This window comes from Apostichopus japonicus, chromosome 2 (genome assembly GCF_037975245.1).
Source record: "Apostichopus japonicus isolate 1M-3 chromosome 2, ASM3797524v1, whole genome shotgun sequence".
In the NCBI taxonomy this organism is placed as follows: domain Eukaryota; kingdom Metazoa; phylum Echinodermata; class Holothuroidea; order Aspidochirotida; family Stichopodidae; genus Apostichopus; species Apostichopus japonicus.
The window spans coordinates 14,430,910-14,445,143 of NC_092562.1; the positions used below are offsets into that span (position 1 = coordinate 14,430,910).

The window sequence follows — 14,234 nt, forward strand, 5'->3', positions numbered from 1 at the left end:
CACTATACATACATCAGTTTACAACAACTGCAGTGTTTACCCCAAACATTTTTGGCACGTTTCCAAAAAACTTTTCATGTAGTAAACTATTTTGGCTCCACTCTAGAATTAATAAGGTCAGTCAGTAAAGGATCGGTAAAGTTATGCGAAATATTATCTTAGACGTTCAAGAAAAGTAGTTAAATATCCCTGTAACATGAAGGTAAGTAAAACACACCTCAAGCCAACCGACTCCTCCGCATGAACAAAACAATGTTCCCCATGATACACGAGGCACAGTCTATAACATACAGACATAGCACGATGTCAAGGCCCAATGGCTATAGTATGGGCATCTTTATGAAAGTAAACCTTTTAATCCCATGTTTTAGGCCACTAAGCATGATTAACTAAATGCTAAATATTTTTCCCATGTCCTTTTGTAAAACGTCAACTTCGCAAAATACAATTAGTTGTGTTTTTGTTGTTACGTGAGATCCGTAACCGACGAAGTGGTTAGGCTATATACTATACACTAAACTATGGTAGGATATTAATTTTTCCCTTTTTGGTGGAAATTCTAGAAAATACTTTCTTTTCCCCGTGCTTAACACCAGATGTGGTCTGATGGTTTGTTCATAAATGGGTGAACTTGAGCCTTGTCTACATGACATTAGTTGCATTTAGCACGATATGCCAGTTTCGCGTGAATTTTTCGAAAGTATTTTGCTCGATCTTTCGTAAAGTTTGAAAGGTGTACCAACTTACTGTTCGTACACAATTGGTAATTTCTCTACTGATTTTCAGGGTTTTTTCTCTATACAGTCAATGTTGTAAAGGACGGGTTTTTTCGTTCAAAAGTTCAAAAGTCAGTAAATGAAGTTGATAAACTCTATTTCTTTTCAACTTTCTTAACCATGGAAAGCTAGAATAACATTTACACATAAAACGGAGAAAGGATAATCGCATTTTTATAAACATTTATTTCAAATTTCTTTCACAAGAAATTATCGTCATTTGTTTAATCCCCAAAAAATATCGTTTTGAAAAAAAATTATCACGATAATAATCATTTTCGATATATCGCCCAACCCTACGTGATAGTCTCAGATACAATTTAAATGCATCTTTGTACCACCAGTGATTGTTGTCAAAATGTACATAACAAATATGAGACAAGGCCTAACGGTATGATATTTGAGTGCAGACATATGATAGTCTGTACCACAAGGTTCGTTATCTCTACACAGGGGAAAGTAAACGTTGCAAGTAATTGTTGTTAAACAACTTACTTCCTGTTCATTGAGCACTAAAAAATGCAAGATTGTTTGCAGACAATCGGTAGGGACTATTAGCCAATCAAACCACGGGAATCTTGGTAAAGCGTCATTGTCTATTTTTAGCATGAAAATCTCTGTAATGAAGTTTTGGTAGCCCTGTACCTTGCGGTTGATTGTTATGATATATTTATTTTCAAACAAGTTCAATGATCTGTAGGAGTAGGAGAACTTTTGATACTTGTCAGAAGAAGAAATAATGAAAGATGTTCATTCAAAAATATGTTTTGTTATGTTTCCCGTTGACCTAGTTGTGAGTGTGTACTTGGGGATTGCAAGCAATTTGAAGATTTTGCGTCCCTGGCCAAAACATTGCGTCCAGTACCCAGAATCCTGTGTTCGTAGCAATGCGGGAATACTTTCGTTATTGCTGTTATCTTAGACCACATGGTAGCATACCTCAATGGGAATATCTTGCCTAACCATAGGTTTGCCCCCCCAAAAAATCACACTGCGTAGTATTTGGGTAATAAATAAGGAACCGGGAGGTATCGCGTCGGGCGGGTATCCGGGTACCCGGATACCTGGTGCAAACACTTTTTGAAAACAGTACACAATAACATGGTTATATATGCTAAACTAATAAAGCTTTGGTTGACACAATCAGATTGAGCACCAATATGTTTTGTCTTGTATTATTTGTGTTCATTTTCAATTTTGTTGGAAAATTTGGAAGGACTACCAAGTTTTTTGCAGGACTACCAAATATTTGAAAATCCTTGAAACTGGTAGTCCTTCGGACAACCTTCTCAAATACCTGAAAATCCAACACTGATATGGCTGTATGTGTCATGCAGTTTCATCTAACTCAGCTGGCATATGGACCTAGGGATGGAACAGGCTGTGGAATTGTGTTTGTTATTAAAAAATATTATAAAAGAAAATATAATATTCGATCCATATTGTGGCTGGCCCTAGGTTTGTTAAAAACAGGCTTGTTACTAGCAGTGACTTGTATGACTTTATGCTATATAGCTAGAATTGACTACAGTACATAAATATATCATTTTTCAGAGCTGCCAACTTAGTACGTTTTTTTTCATATTTTGTTCAGGAAATCATAATGTACAAATGTATCTTAAAAGTCTTTCCCCAAAATGTTAGGGAATTTTATTAACCTGTAATAGTAATAATATATAGCCTATGCATTGAAAAGAAATGGCTGTTGCAATCATAGAACATTCTTAAAGGTAGTCAGTATAGACCCCAAATTAGCACGCTGTAATTGCTAGAAGTTTTCAGAAAATACTTTCCTGGAGGTCTTTACTCTCCAAATTGTTCTCAGACAATTTTTAAGGAACACACAAGTTGACTGAATGTCCCAGTGAGGATAAATTTCTTCAAGGTTGTAATAAAAACAGTTTAAACATTTTAACCAAAGGTGACCATATTTGAATATCTAACATATTTGGGGCCAATACAGCATACATTTAAACTGGCCATCAGAGTCATCCCGATAACCAGGCTAAAAATAATGTTTTATCATACAGTTGATGTGTAAACTGTAGGAATTGGTTCGACAGCTCGCCATGGAGCTTAAAAGCATTGAAGGCTCGCCCCAAACCGCGTTCGGCCATCTGAAAAAGTTAACTTTCCGTTGCATGCAAGTGACGTTTTTTTTGTGTTGCTACACAATGCAGACAGTACAGTAATGAAACGTGATACCTTGTTATCTTTCGCTGGACCTGAGATATTCCATCGCTGTCTTGTTTGTACACTGTGCTGTGGGTATTGACCGCATACGTATGTACTGACTGTACACTAGTGTCTAATTACCGATGGTAGCAAGCTGTGTGTGTGTATTTTCCGGGATCGATGGTGGTGTCTAACACTTCTGTTACACCTCATTCGAAACTAGGTCAGATTACGGCATTATACGTTTCATTTTACGTGAGTCTTCACACCCTTTAATGCAAATTTAAGTTTTGAGCCTATCTTTGTCAACGCCAATCTCAGTCAGAATTAACTGTTTGAACACCAGTGGGCCTAAATTTGCACATGTCACACATTGTGGTCGGTGTTCAAACAACCTTTTACAGAGTTTCTCATTTCAGTTTGACTAAAATCAACAAACACACTTGAAAGTTGAGAAATTGCCATATTTACTTCGTTCCTCGCTTACCTGTCTCCTCCCAGCCTTTGCACCCTCATTCTACCGCGCCTAGAATGTCCTGGTAACCTTTTAACACTGTGCACCCTCTGTGACCCGGCTTCACGGGTCACCACCCTTCCTTCTCATTCTACCAACCAAAGCGTCTACTTCGTAATTTTTCGAGCGGATTTTTTCCACCGAATTTCGTCCACTTTTGGTTCCTAGGATCGGAAATATTTTCCCATCCACTGTTCTTGGAAGTATTTGAAGTCTTTGCAGCCCGATAAGTATCCCTTTCTTTTTTAGAGAGGTTTTTAGGGCTGTTTTCGGGAGCGGCGTTCGCTCCGTTTTTTTCTGTGCAGAACTCTAGTACTGGTAGCAGTTCCGCGAATTGTTTACCATAGTTACGCTAGTTCCCGCCTTTTTTGGCTACACACGCTATTGCGTTAGTTCTTTCCCTCACCTGTTGTTTAGTTGTTAACTACTCTACTTCTCTTGTATTATCGTGGCTTCATACGTTATATACATATATTACTTGTCCCTTCCTTGTTCCCAGGCTCGTTCCTGGTTTTTTCCCCACCTTTTTGTGGGCTGGCCTTATGCCTATTCTGTTACCTTGTAAGCCGCGGGCCTCTAGCCGAGGCACGGTGTTAAGGTAGTATCGCATTGCCCTCATACCATGTGTGTATATTTTATTATCCTTATACCACATGTGTATATTATTTTATACTACATGGGTATATCATATTAAGGTAATTTTATAATTACATTTATTTGTATATGTTTACATTATACCTATCTCTTCCTTGTTAGCTGTTTTCCTCCCCAAAGAAGGGGGGCTTCTCCTATCATATTGTTAAGAAGTTGTTCCCTTAACTAGGGGTCATTCAGTCATGTCTAGGAATCAGCTGAAATGCATTGTTTGCTCCATGTTCCGGCCAGTGAGGGCCGGGGATGAACTTGCCCTTGTCCCAAGTGCCGTACTTTTTCCAGGAGGGTTCCGTGTCTGGTGTGTTCCCAGTTCACCCCCATTCTTTGGCTAAATATCAATACCTGGCTAGCAGGACTTAGAATGTAGCTACAGGACATGCTAGACTTGCTCCCCAACCCCAGCGGCTCCCTAGTAGTGGGAGACCTAGTACAGATAGGAGAGGAAGAGGAAGGAGAGGTGGTGGAGAGGGGGCCGAGGAAGAGAGTGTGGACAGAGAAAGAGAAGGGCCAGGCTCCGGCCAAGAGAAAAATTTTTGCCTTCCATGCTTTTCGGTACTTGTTCGCTTTTAAGTGTTGGGTTTTCACCTTTGTAGCGTACCTTGCAACCACGAGCCCCCTTTTCGCATTAGCGCGAATGGGCGGTTCTCGCCTTGTTTACATGTTCTTATCTGTACATGTTTTTATCTGTTATTTTTCTTATAAGATGTTTGCTCGTTTCATGTACTTCGTTACTTGGTCGCTTTTCTAAGTGTTGGTTTTCACTCTTGTAGCGTACAGTACTGATTTCGCTTAACTCCCGTTGAAAAAAATAAATAAATAAATAAATAAAAAAAAAATAAAAAAAATGAAAAATAAATAAATAAATCAACGATCGATAACAAACGTTGAAAATCGATAAAAAAAAAATTTAAAAAAAAAGTTGAAAATCGGTTAAAAACGAATAATTTCGTTGACAAAATTAGACTACTGCGGGCACGGTTGTCAACGAAGTTCAACGAATTTTCCACGAAAGTTATCGCGATCAAAAACCGCAAAGGCATTTCTAGACTCCCCACCCCGCTCCTTCCACTCCCTTGTTTAGTTTACATTCTTACGATAGACTACCTTTCCTAGTCTTTCTAACGTGAGTTTTTCAATCATGTACTCGGAGCCACTTGAATTATGTCAATTGTTTTGATGTTCCGCCCGGATCGGGCGGGGAATGGCCAGGATCCTTGTCCCAGAGGCAGGACCTGTAGCCCAGAGACCCTTGTTGGTCTAAATCTTGTTTACGCCAGCTCCTTGGCAAGAATTATACACTTGGCTGGCTAGCAAGCGTTCGAAGCTCCGGGACAAACTGGACACCATCCCGTACCCCCAATGGTTCTCCGAGAAGGGAGGGAATTGTAGGAGAGACTGGAGGTGAGGAAGAAGCCAGAGAGTTGTTAAGAGATAGAATGGGGAGTGGCCAAGAACACATAGAGTGGCCCAATGGCTTGGCGCACTGTACTAGCTGATGTACGAGACTCCCCTTCCGGAGGAGAGAGATAGAGAGAGAGAGGAAAGAGTTTTTGCCCCCCAAGGTCCCGGCGGCGTCCGGATTGTATGACCAAGGGGGAAGGCAAGGGCAAGGCCTAGGCCAATGTAAAGCCCATTAGAAATTCCGACCGGAACCCAAGGTCCCGGCGACGTCCGGATTGTATGACCAAGGGGGAAGGCAAGGGCAAGGCTAAAGGCCAATGTAAAGCCCATTAGAAATTCCGACCGGAACGGACAGAATGTCCGGGTCGAGGAGAGTGGTACTCGGCGTGGTACGCACAGAGATGGGCTCCGGGAGCCCGGGTCCGGCGAGACCCCAGAGGGAGTGAAGAACCGAGGTTCCACTCCGGATCCGAGACCGGCCTCGAAGCCGGGAACCGGAGCTACAATTGACTGCTGGGTCCCGAGAGATGGGCTTCGGAGGACCCGGGTCCGACGAGACTCCATAGGGAGCCCGAAACCAAAGTCCCACTACGGACCCAGAGCCGGTCCCGGAGCCGGGAACCGATGAGATCGATGACTGCTGGGCCCCAGAACGGGGAAGCAGGGGCAGAAACCCGGTCCGCAGACCTAGCTGGAGCCGCGGCCGATCCCGAGGGCCGACGAGAGTAACAACTGCTGGGCCCCCAGAGCGCCCAATCCGAAAAGAGAGCCGGCCCCGAGCGAGGTTCCCACGGCGAAGGGAGATATACTTATCCCCAGCCTCAGAGAGGGAAGGACAAATACGGGCACCGAACACCCGGCCGCGACACCACGATCAATCCCAGACCAAAGAATGCAACCTGATTTGTCCCCGGTGAGGAACTTCTGGTTGAACGTCGGTCAACCTGTCCGGCCTAGACGACGGGGTTACAGAGGACGGTTACTCCCGCTTCCCAGAGGAGGAAAAGCCTTCTACATCGGGGGGATCGTTGCCCCCCGAAACTAGCAGCTTGTGCTGCGACGACAGGTTCGAATCAATTGCGGAAAAACACCGCAACCGCTACACCTTTAATCGCTACACATCCCAAATGTGTTTAACAAGTACAGTACCAGCAGAAACCAGGACATGACATAGTTTTCCTGGGCATTCATGGGTCAGATCCTCCTCGCTAATTATACTCCTCTCTAATTATAATTCATCGCCATATATCTAGGTTTAAAACCTCACTTGTGTTCTAAAACACTTGTGGAACCCACTTTCAGAACATGTTAAAATGCGCAAGCCGAATATGTTAAAATGCGCAAGACTGAATGGTTTCAAACGGTTCTTGTGACGTACTCTCTCCGCTTTAATATCTTGGCAAACTGCCAAAAAGAGGACTATCTCAAACATTGGCAAAGTGCCAGGAAAACGAAAACTTCTTAAGCCTTGGCAAACTGCCAGCAATGTGTATAACGCGGTACATTTGTTAAGAGAGGAGGCGGGGCCAGGCAGTCACCTGGCTTGCCACGTGTGAGCTCAATGTTTGCTGCAACGAGCTGTCGACTATGTGAGCGATCCTATGGAATAAGCCTCTCTATTTCTCTGGTGAATTACCAAGACATACGCGTTAGTAAGTTGAATAAGGGGTAGGATAGAACCCCATCAAAGCTACAAGGGCTATCACGCTCCGAACATACGGGATACGCTCCATGAATAATGTTCGATGTTCCAAAACTTTAAGCAGAGTTGCACTTCGTAGCACCTGATAGGCTGGCCGTGACCATGCACTAGCTGGTTTCAATAGGAAGTTGGAAACTTTCACTGTACTACGATAGTGATACAATTCTCATCTCGATATGAAGAGACTTGAGAAGTAACAGGTACGTTAGCATAACATTTAATACGTTTTATAACATCAAATGTGGTGTTGTTGAAACGTCGACATAACGTTCTACGAGATTTTAATGTTATATTAATGTCATATTCATGTCCTTACGAAATTTGTGTGGATTTACTAGCCTGAAAACGTTTCGGTGACATATTTTTTACACCGCAAATAACGTTATCATAACAAAAGACGAAGCGTTTAATAACGCGTTTGTGTGTGATGAGTAGCTCCCCGGGCTCGGTTAAAGCAGCCAGGGATTTATGAGGTGGAATTTCTACAAACCCACCCTCTCACCAACTTCACGGTCCCTGTTGGGAGTTTGTTTCTGATGAGTAGATCTATAGCCCAGTTACTGTAGCTCAGTGGTTAAGGCCGGTGCCTTTCAATCATTAGGTTCCGAGTTGGAGTCACTCCAAGATTAATGTATGTCGTCCAGTCACAGAGTTGTTGACAATTCATTATCATGGACATTAAATACGAATGTACAGTAAGAGACTGAATTCGGTCAACTTGCGGCCTTGATAGGTCAATGAGGTTTCTTCACAAGTTCCTGCTTGCAGGATGATCTAAAATACATGTATACATAAATACATATATAGTTTTAGGAGTCACATACAGTATAACAGTTGTAGCACTGACCAAGATTCTGATGAAGCAAACTATCCATTCAGTACTCATTTTTCAAGAGCACTGTGGTCAAATGGTGAAGGCAGTGGACTGGTAATCTAAGACTTGCAGTTTTGAGTCCTGGCCAGATCATCCCGTTGTGTCTTTGGACAAGGCATTTTATCTCCATTGCGTCTTTCCATTCAGGTGTATAAAGGGGGACCTGTAAGATAAACTGTCAGTCGGGGGCTTTTTGGCTACCGCAATGAGGAGGGATCTGTCTCTATGTTTGACAGGTTATCGCTGATCAGGGTTATTAGGCGGGGAATGGTGCCAGAACAGACAGGTACTGCCAGCCGAGACCTCTCTGGCACAAGTGGTAGACTTCCTCACTCTCGCTTCGAGGAGGGAAAGCAAGTGTCAACCATCAAGAACTACAGGTTGGCAATTACCGCTATCCACCGCGGCTTCCCAGATGGGTCCACCCCGGGCAACAACGGGGACATCACCCAGCCCATCAGGGGGATGGCAAACAGGCGTCCTCGGACCAGACGGCTCGCCCCCTCGTGGAGTCCATCAGCAGCACTGCAGGCACTCACTAAATCACCATACGAACCACTGGCTTCAGCCTCGCTGGCAGCCCTTAGTAAGAAAACCCTTTTCCTGATCACCCTCGCGTCAGCAAGAAGAAGGAGCTGTCTCCACGCTCTGCCTACAAAGCAGAACCATATTAGGTTTGAGAACCACGGGAGAATGGTCCCCGATCCGTCCTTCATACCCAAGAACCAGGTCCTTTCCTTCCTGCCGGGGGACATCTTTATCCCTGAAATAAAGACGCTTTTCCTCAGTCGCAGAGGACAAACTGTGGGGCCCAGTCAGGGCTCTCAAATGGTACTTAAACAAGACTCAACCCCTGAGAGGAACAACCATGTCCTTGTTCATACTACCCAGAGCACCTTTTTCAACGGTGTCTAAGGACACCCTCTCTCGGTGGCTGACGGAGATTATTCGCCCCTTCGCAGTTGGCACAACTTTAACGAGAGCCCATGACATTAGAGGAAAAGCGGCCTCGACAGCTCTTTTTGCAGGAGTCCCAATAGAGGTCATCCTTAAGGCAGCAGCTTGGCGGACACCAACGACGTTCGTCGCCTGTTACCTTTCAGACTCATTACAGGCTGAGGCGGCATTTTGTAGCGTGGTGATGCGAGATCCGACGGGTAAGTAGGTCCCACCCCTTGGGCCTCCCACCATCGGGCAGTGCCACTCGGTGCAAAGGTTGGGGGGAGACAGGTAAGCGAGGAACGAAGTAAATACTCCAAAACTTACTGGTTTGGATATTTACGAGTGACGAGCTTACCTGTCTCCATTCCCGCCTCCCTCCCCCGAGGGGGGTGGAACACAGCCGGACGGAGGAGCGGTCGCATTGTCTTAACAAAACACCTTCTAGCATAGGCCAAGAGACCTGAGGAAAGGAGGTTCTACTACCGTACGAGCCCCCGTACCATCACCTATTGTTACCAGCGAGTTTGTTGCAAAGATAGTTTTATCTTGACCGGTAGTAACCAGTAGTAACTTGTAGTAATCGGTAGTAACTTGTAGTATCTCGTAGTAACTTAGGGCCACTATGAGTGACTTAGGGAAGAGTGTCTTAAAGTGTTTTATATATATATGGAGAAGCATTATATATATATTTCCTTTATAATGTTGATACTCTTTTTTCTTTTGTCTTTCTCCATTAAACACTACGGTGTTCAGGGCCTTGGGCCTACCTTGTAGAGTACCTTCTGCTACCTTTTTTAGAGCTAAGGGGTACAGGCGTGGACGGGGTCGTAGAGGGTAGCCCCCCTCCCCACAGGAAGGGGAGTACTACCCCTCCCGTTGGAAGCGTCAGAAATTCGATGTTAGGCTAGGAGTCGAGGGGGTAGCCCTCCCATTTGTCGGGAAGGACTACTACTCGACTCCAAGGCAGAGACCACTTTGGAGGGGCTTTGGTCTCATGAGAAGGAAGGTTGGTGACCCGTGAAGCCGGGTCACAGAGGGTGCACAGTGTTAAAAGGTTACCAGGACATTCTAGGCGCGGTAGAATGAGGGTGCAAAGGTTGGGGGGAGACAGGTAAGCTCGTCACTCGTAAATATCCAAACCAGTAAGTTTTTGAGTTTATAACAGAGAAATGGTGAAAGACTTTGTTATGTTATGCAATGTAAGTTTAAAGTCATAAAAATGCACTATTGATTTCTCATGCAATGAAGAAAGGTTGTTGATCATTGATCTTATGACGCACGGTGCTTGGCCTAGGGTAGGTTTTAAAGCAACTGTATCGTAGCCATGAGCTACAGTAAGTAGCATTGGTTGTCTTATCTCCTGGATGTTGGTGTCTTCACGTTCTCGGATATGTCATCTCTTCATCTTCTCTTTTGTCTACCCCTCTTCTTCTTCTCCCTTTTCTTGGCTTTTTGTTGATTTTCCCTTCAGTAATTGTTAAACTCTTTTTTGCGGGTTTAATTAACTTACATACAGATTTTGCCAAAATACTACTGTAGTTTTGTAGGAATAATACTGGTTTAAGATTTGAAAGTACTAAAGGTTGTCAGAGCAGCTATGATCTTAGGTTTAATGGCTGGGGTACATGTAAACCAAGATGGCTCCTACAGGTACTGCATGATAAATAGAGACAGGTGGTCAGTACTGTTGGTCCAACATGGCCCTAGTCTTTCAGGTTCTTAAACACAAACATGAGCACTGGTAATTATAATAATAATAATAATAAATGAGACTTATATAGCGCCAAATCAGTAAATAAAAGTCACTGATCAAAGCGCTTTACAAAGAAAGTAAATTAATTTACAAAAGAACAAGTGAAAAAGTAACAATCATTGACAGATGTCCATGAAAAATTTAATACCATATTTTATGATCTATACAAGTTGTACAAGTTTATAACAGTCTGGTGGAATATGAAAGTCTCACAAAACTAGCGGATGCATACTCTTCATGACCTCTAGCCATGTGATGTTGAAACAATTTGTCATCGTTGTAATGAGTCACCTCTACTGTGAAGCATTAGGCTTCATCTAGGATTAAATAATCCTATAATAAAGATGGAAATTGAGAAGTTTCCTTTTAAAACAGATATTAGTATTTCCTGGTGGTCTGCACTTTACCCAAAGGTTGAAATTTGAGATGAAATTGTCCCAAAGTTAAAAGTCATTAAATTGTGTATTAAATTTGTTTTATTCATCTGAATACTTAGGAATATTAAGTACTGTATGTAGCACACCTACGGTCCACCATTTATACAGTTTTATTATTTCCCTCACATAGATAACTGTAATACCTTATACATCTCATAGACTGTAAACTATTACATTTAAAGCAAAATTGAACACATGACAATTTGACTGTTTGTTACTATTTATATTATCTCACTCACTTGCATGTTATTGTGTATGTTATTGTTAATTAATTGGTACATTAGTATTCAATATCCACAGTGAAATTACCCACGAAAGGGATTGCAGCATTGGGTTCAATCAAATCTGCAAGTCGCTGACCGAATTTAACCTTCAAAGTAGTGCTTGTGAATTTTCACAGTACATTGTTTGTTGGTTTAGTTTACACCAATTTGAGAATTTTGTCACTATGGCAGTGTCATTGTACAGTACATTTCCAAGAAGAACAGACACACAAGCCAGGATTTTTCATGATTCATTTACGATACAACAGAGTACAGCTCAATTGCTTGAATAGAGCTTTTGTATTGTGAAGGAAGTAAATGGGTGGAGGTAGCTGCATGGGGATTGTACATGGTTTATATTACACATTGGCATTTTTCAAAAATTTTAAAAAATTCACAGAAATTTATCATAGATCATATCTGAGTTCTGCATTGCTTTGTTTATTTTATATGTCAGATCGTTTGTTGACAACATGAAATTATATATTTTTTTTTTCTTTCTATGGCCACGGTTTATTTCAGATTAGACTAGTCAGCAGCCTGGACCGAAGATGGAGTCAACTATTCTGCCATTGCTTCTTACTGTGCTGTCACTGAGCAATGCTCAGGATCAGGTAAGAAGTTATTCATTGTTTAGTTTAGTGTAGTGTAGTAGAAAAAAAGATCAGGAGGGTCCCCAACAAGGACCCTATTGGAGAGGAAAAAAGACTGAAGACACAATCACTCAGACCCGATTACAATGCTTAAAGTGCTTCTGCAAAGAATTCTTAACCCCAATTCACACTACTTTCAAGTACAACTTTCTCAGGCAAACTGTTCCACTGATTCACAAGCCTATTAGAAAAAAAAGTTATGCCGAATATTAATCCTACTTTGTGACTTTTGGAGTTCAGGTACAACTACAGTACTATTAGCTAACATAAAAAAGTCAGTGAAGGATAAATTGTCAAAACCATACACAATCTTGAAAACCTGAATCAAGTCATCACGTAACCTCCTAAGCTCTGGTGTGGTGATATTCAACAATTGTAACCGCCTATAATAAGGAACACTCTTTAAGGAACTAATCATCCTAGTAGCCCTCCTCTGGACCTTCTTGAGTACTTCCTTATCCCTAGCAAACTATGAATTCCAACCCTGCACAGCATACTCCAGATGAGGCCTAACCAACTGCTTTTAAAGCCTTACTACTATGTCCTCTTTCAGAAAACTGAAGTTCCTCTTGATCATACCTAAAACCCTATTACCTATTTTAGCAGCCTCAATACAATGTTTAGAGGGTTGCAGAGATGAGTCAATGTAGATAATACCTAGGTCTCTTTCGACAAAGACCTCCTGTAACTCCACACCATTAAGATTGTAGGTATATTTTTGGGTTCTACCAATATGCATCACCTTGCATTTATCAATAATAAAAAGCATTTGCCACCCCTGAGACCAGGAAAAAGCCTTATCCAAATCCATTTGAAATTTCTCAGAATCGCTTTTGGAAGAGACCTCAGAATACAATTTGGTGTCATCTGCAAACTTCTTAGCTGTACACAAAATATCCCTGTCAATGTCATTTATATAGGCAACAAACAGCAAGGGACCCAAAACAGACCCGTGTGGAACCCCACTAGTAAAGTCCTACCAAAGAAGAAGCATATCCTTTAATGACCACCCTCTGTTTCCTATTACCAAGCCAATTCTCGATCCAAGGCAGGAACTTCCCATTGACACCCATACTCCTCAGCCTAAGTAAAAGACGCTGGTGGGGAACTTTATCAAAGGCCTGGAAATCCAGGAACACAACATTTACAGACTTCTGCCTATTTAATGAGCTTGTTACATCTTCCATAAACTCAAGATTATTAGTGAGACAAGACCTCTTTTAACAAAAGCCATGTTGAGACTCTCTGATCAAAGCCTGACTGCTGAAGTGACTGACCATAGACTTTTTAACAATAGACTCCATGACCTTAAAAACAGCACTAGTGAGACTAACAGGCCTATAACTACAGGGCTTAGACTTATCACCCTTCTTGAAAATTGGGGTAATCTTAGCACATCTCCAGTCCTTAGGGACATAACCTTCATTCATAAATTTACTAAAAACCAATGAGAGTGGAACGCAGAAATGGTGTGCAAAAGTCTTCAACAAATACGGATGGATTGCATCAGGTCCAGAAGCTTTAGAAACATTTAGACAAAGCAGCTCCTTTAAGACAACCTCATCCGAAAATAAGACCGTATCCAGTTTAGGCCTATCACTGCCCCCCTGAAAATCTGGAATACTAGTCATACTGTATCTTCCCTTGTAAAAACTGACCCAAAAGAGTTGTTCAAAAGATCTGCAAGATCCTGACTATCAGTAACTATATTATCTGCCTGTGGTGCCCTAAGAAAATCTCATCTCATCTTTAACTTTCTGACCTGACATAAGAAAAGAAGGCCTTTGGTTTATCCTTAATATTTAGGGCAAGGCTATTTTCGAAATTTAATTTTGCATCAGAGACTAAGCGTTCTTCCTTCAGCTGATAAATTTTAAACTTGGCCAAAAGAGATTCAGAATTAGTCCTCCTAAAACAACTTTCACATTCTACGTTTTTGCATAATTGCAAATCTAACTTTCTTATATTCATCCAGGAAGGCATACTGCTTTTACGATGACGATTCTTCTGCATGGAACTTGATTTTCCATAATGACCTTTAACTTATCAGCTAAACAAATCCAAGATTGAGAAGCACTCATATCTCTTAA

At 42.0% G+C, this 14,234-nt stretch overlaps 1 protein-coding gene across 4 annotated transcripts in view; it reads left to right on the forward strand.

Moving 5' to 3' along the window:
• The window catches only part of LOC139979210 (uncharacterized), a 54,694-nt gene that overhangs the window by 10,543 nt on the left and 29,917 nt on the right, over positions 1-14,234 (forward strand). For 3 of the 4 annotated variants that reach the window (XM_071989970.1, XM_071989990.1, XM_071989972.1), the window contains exon 2: positions 12,014-12,105. In XM_071989970.1, coding sequence (XP_071846071.1) covers positions 12,043-12,105 — 63 coding nt within the window. In that variant the 5' untranslated portion in view covers positions 12,014-12,042. Of the gene's footprint in view, positions 1-11,813; positions 11,837-12,013; positions 12,106-14,234 lie in introns of those variants that run through there. The other variant, XM_071989981.1, reaches the window with a different exon arrangement.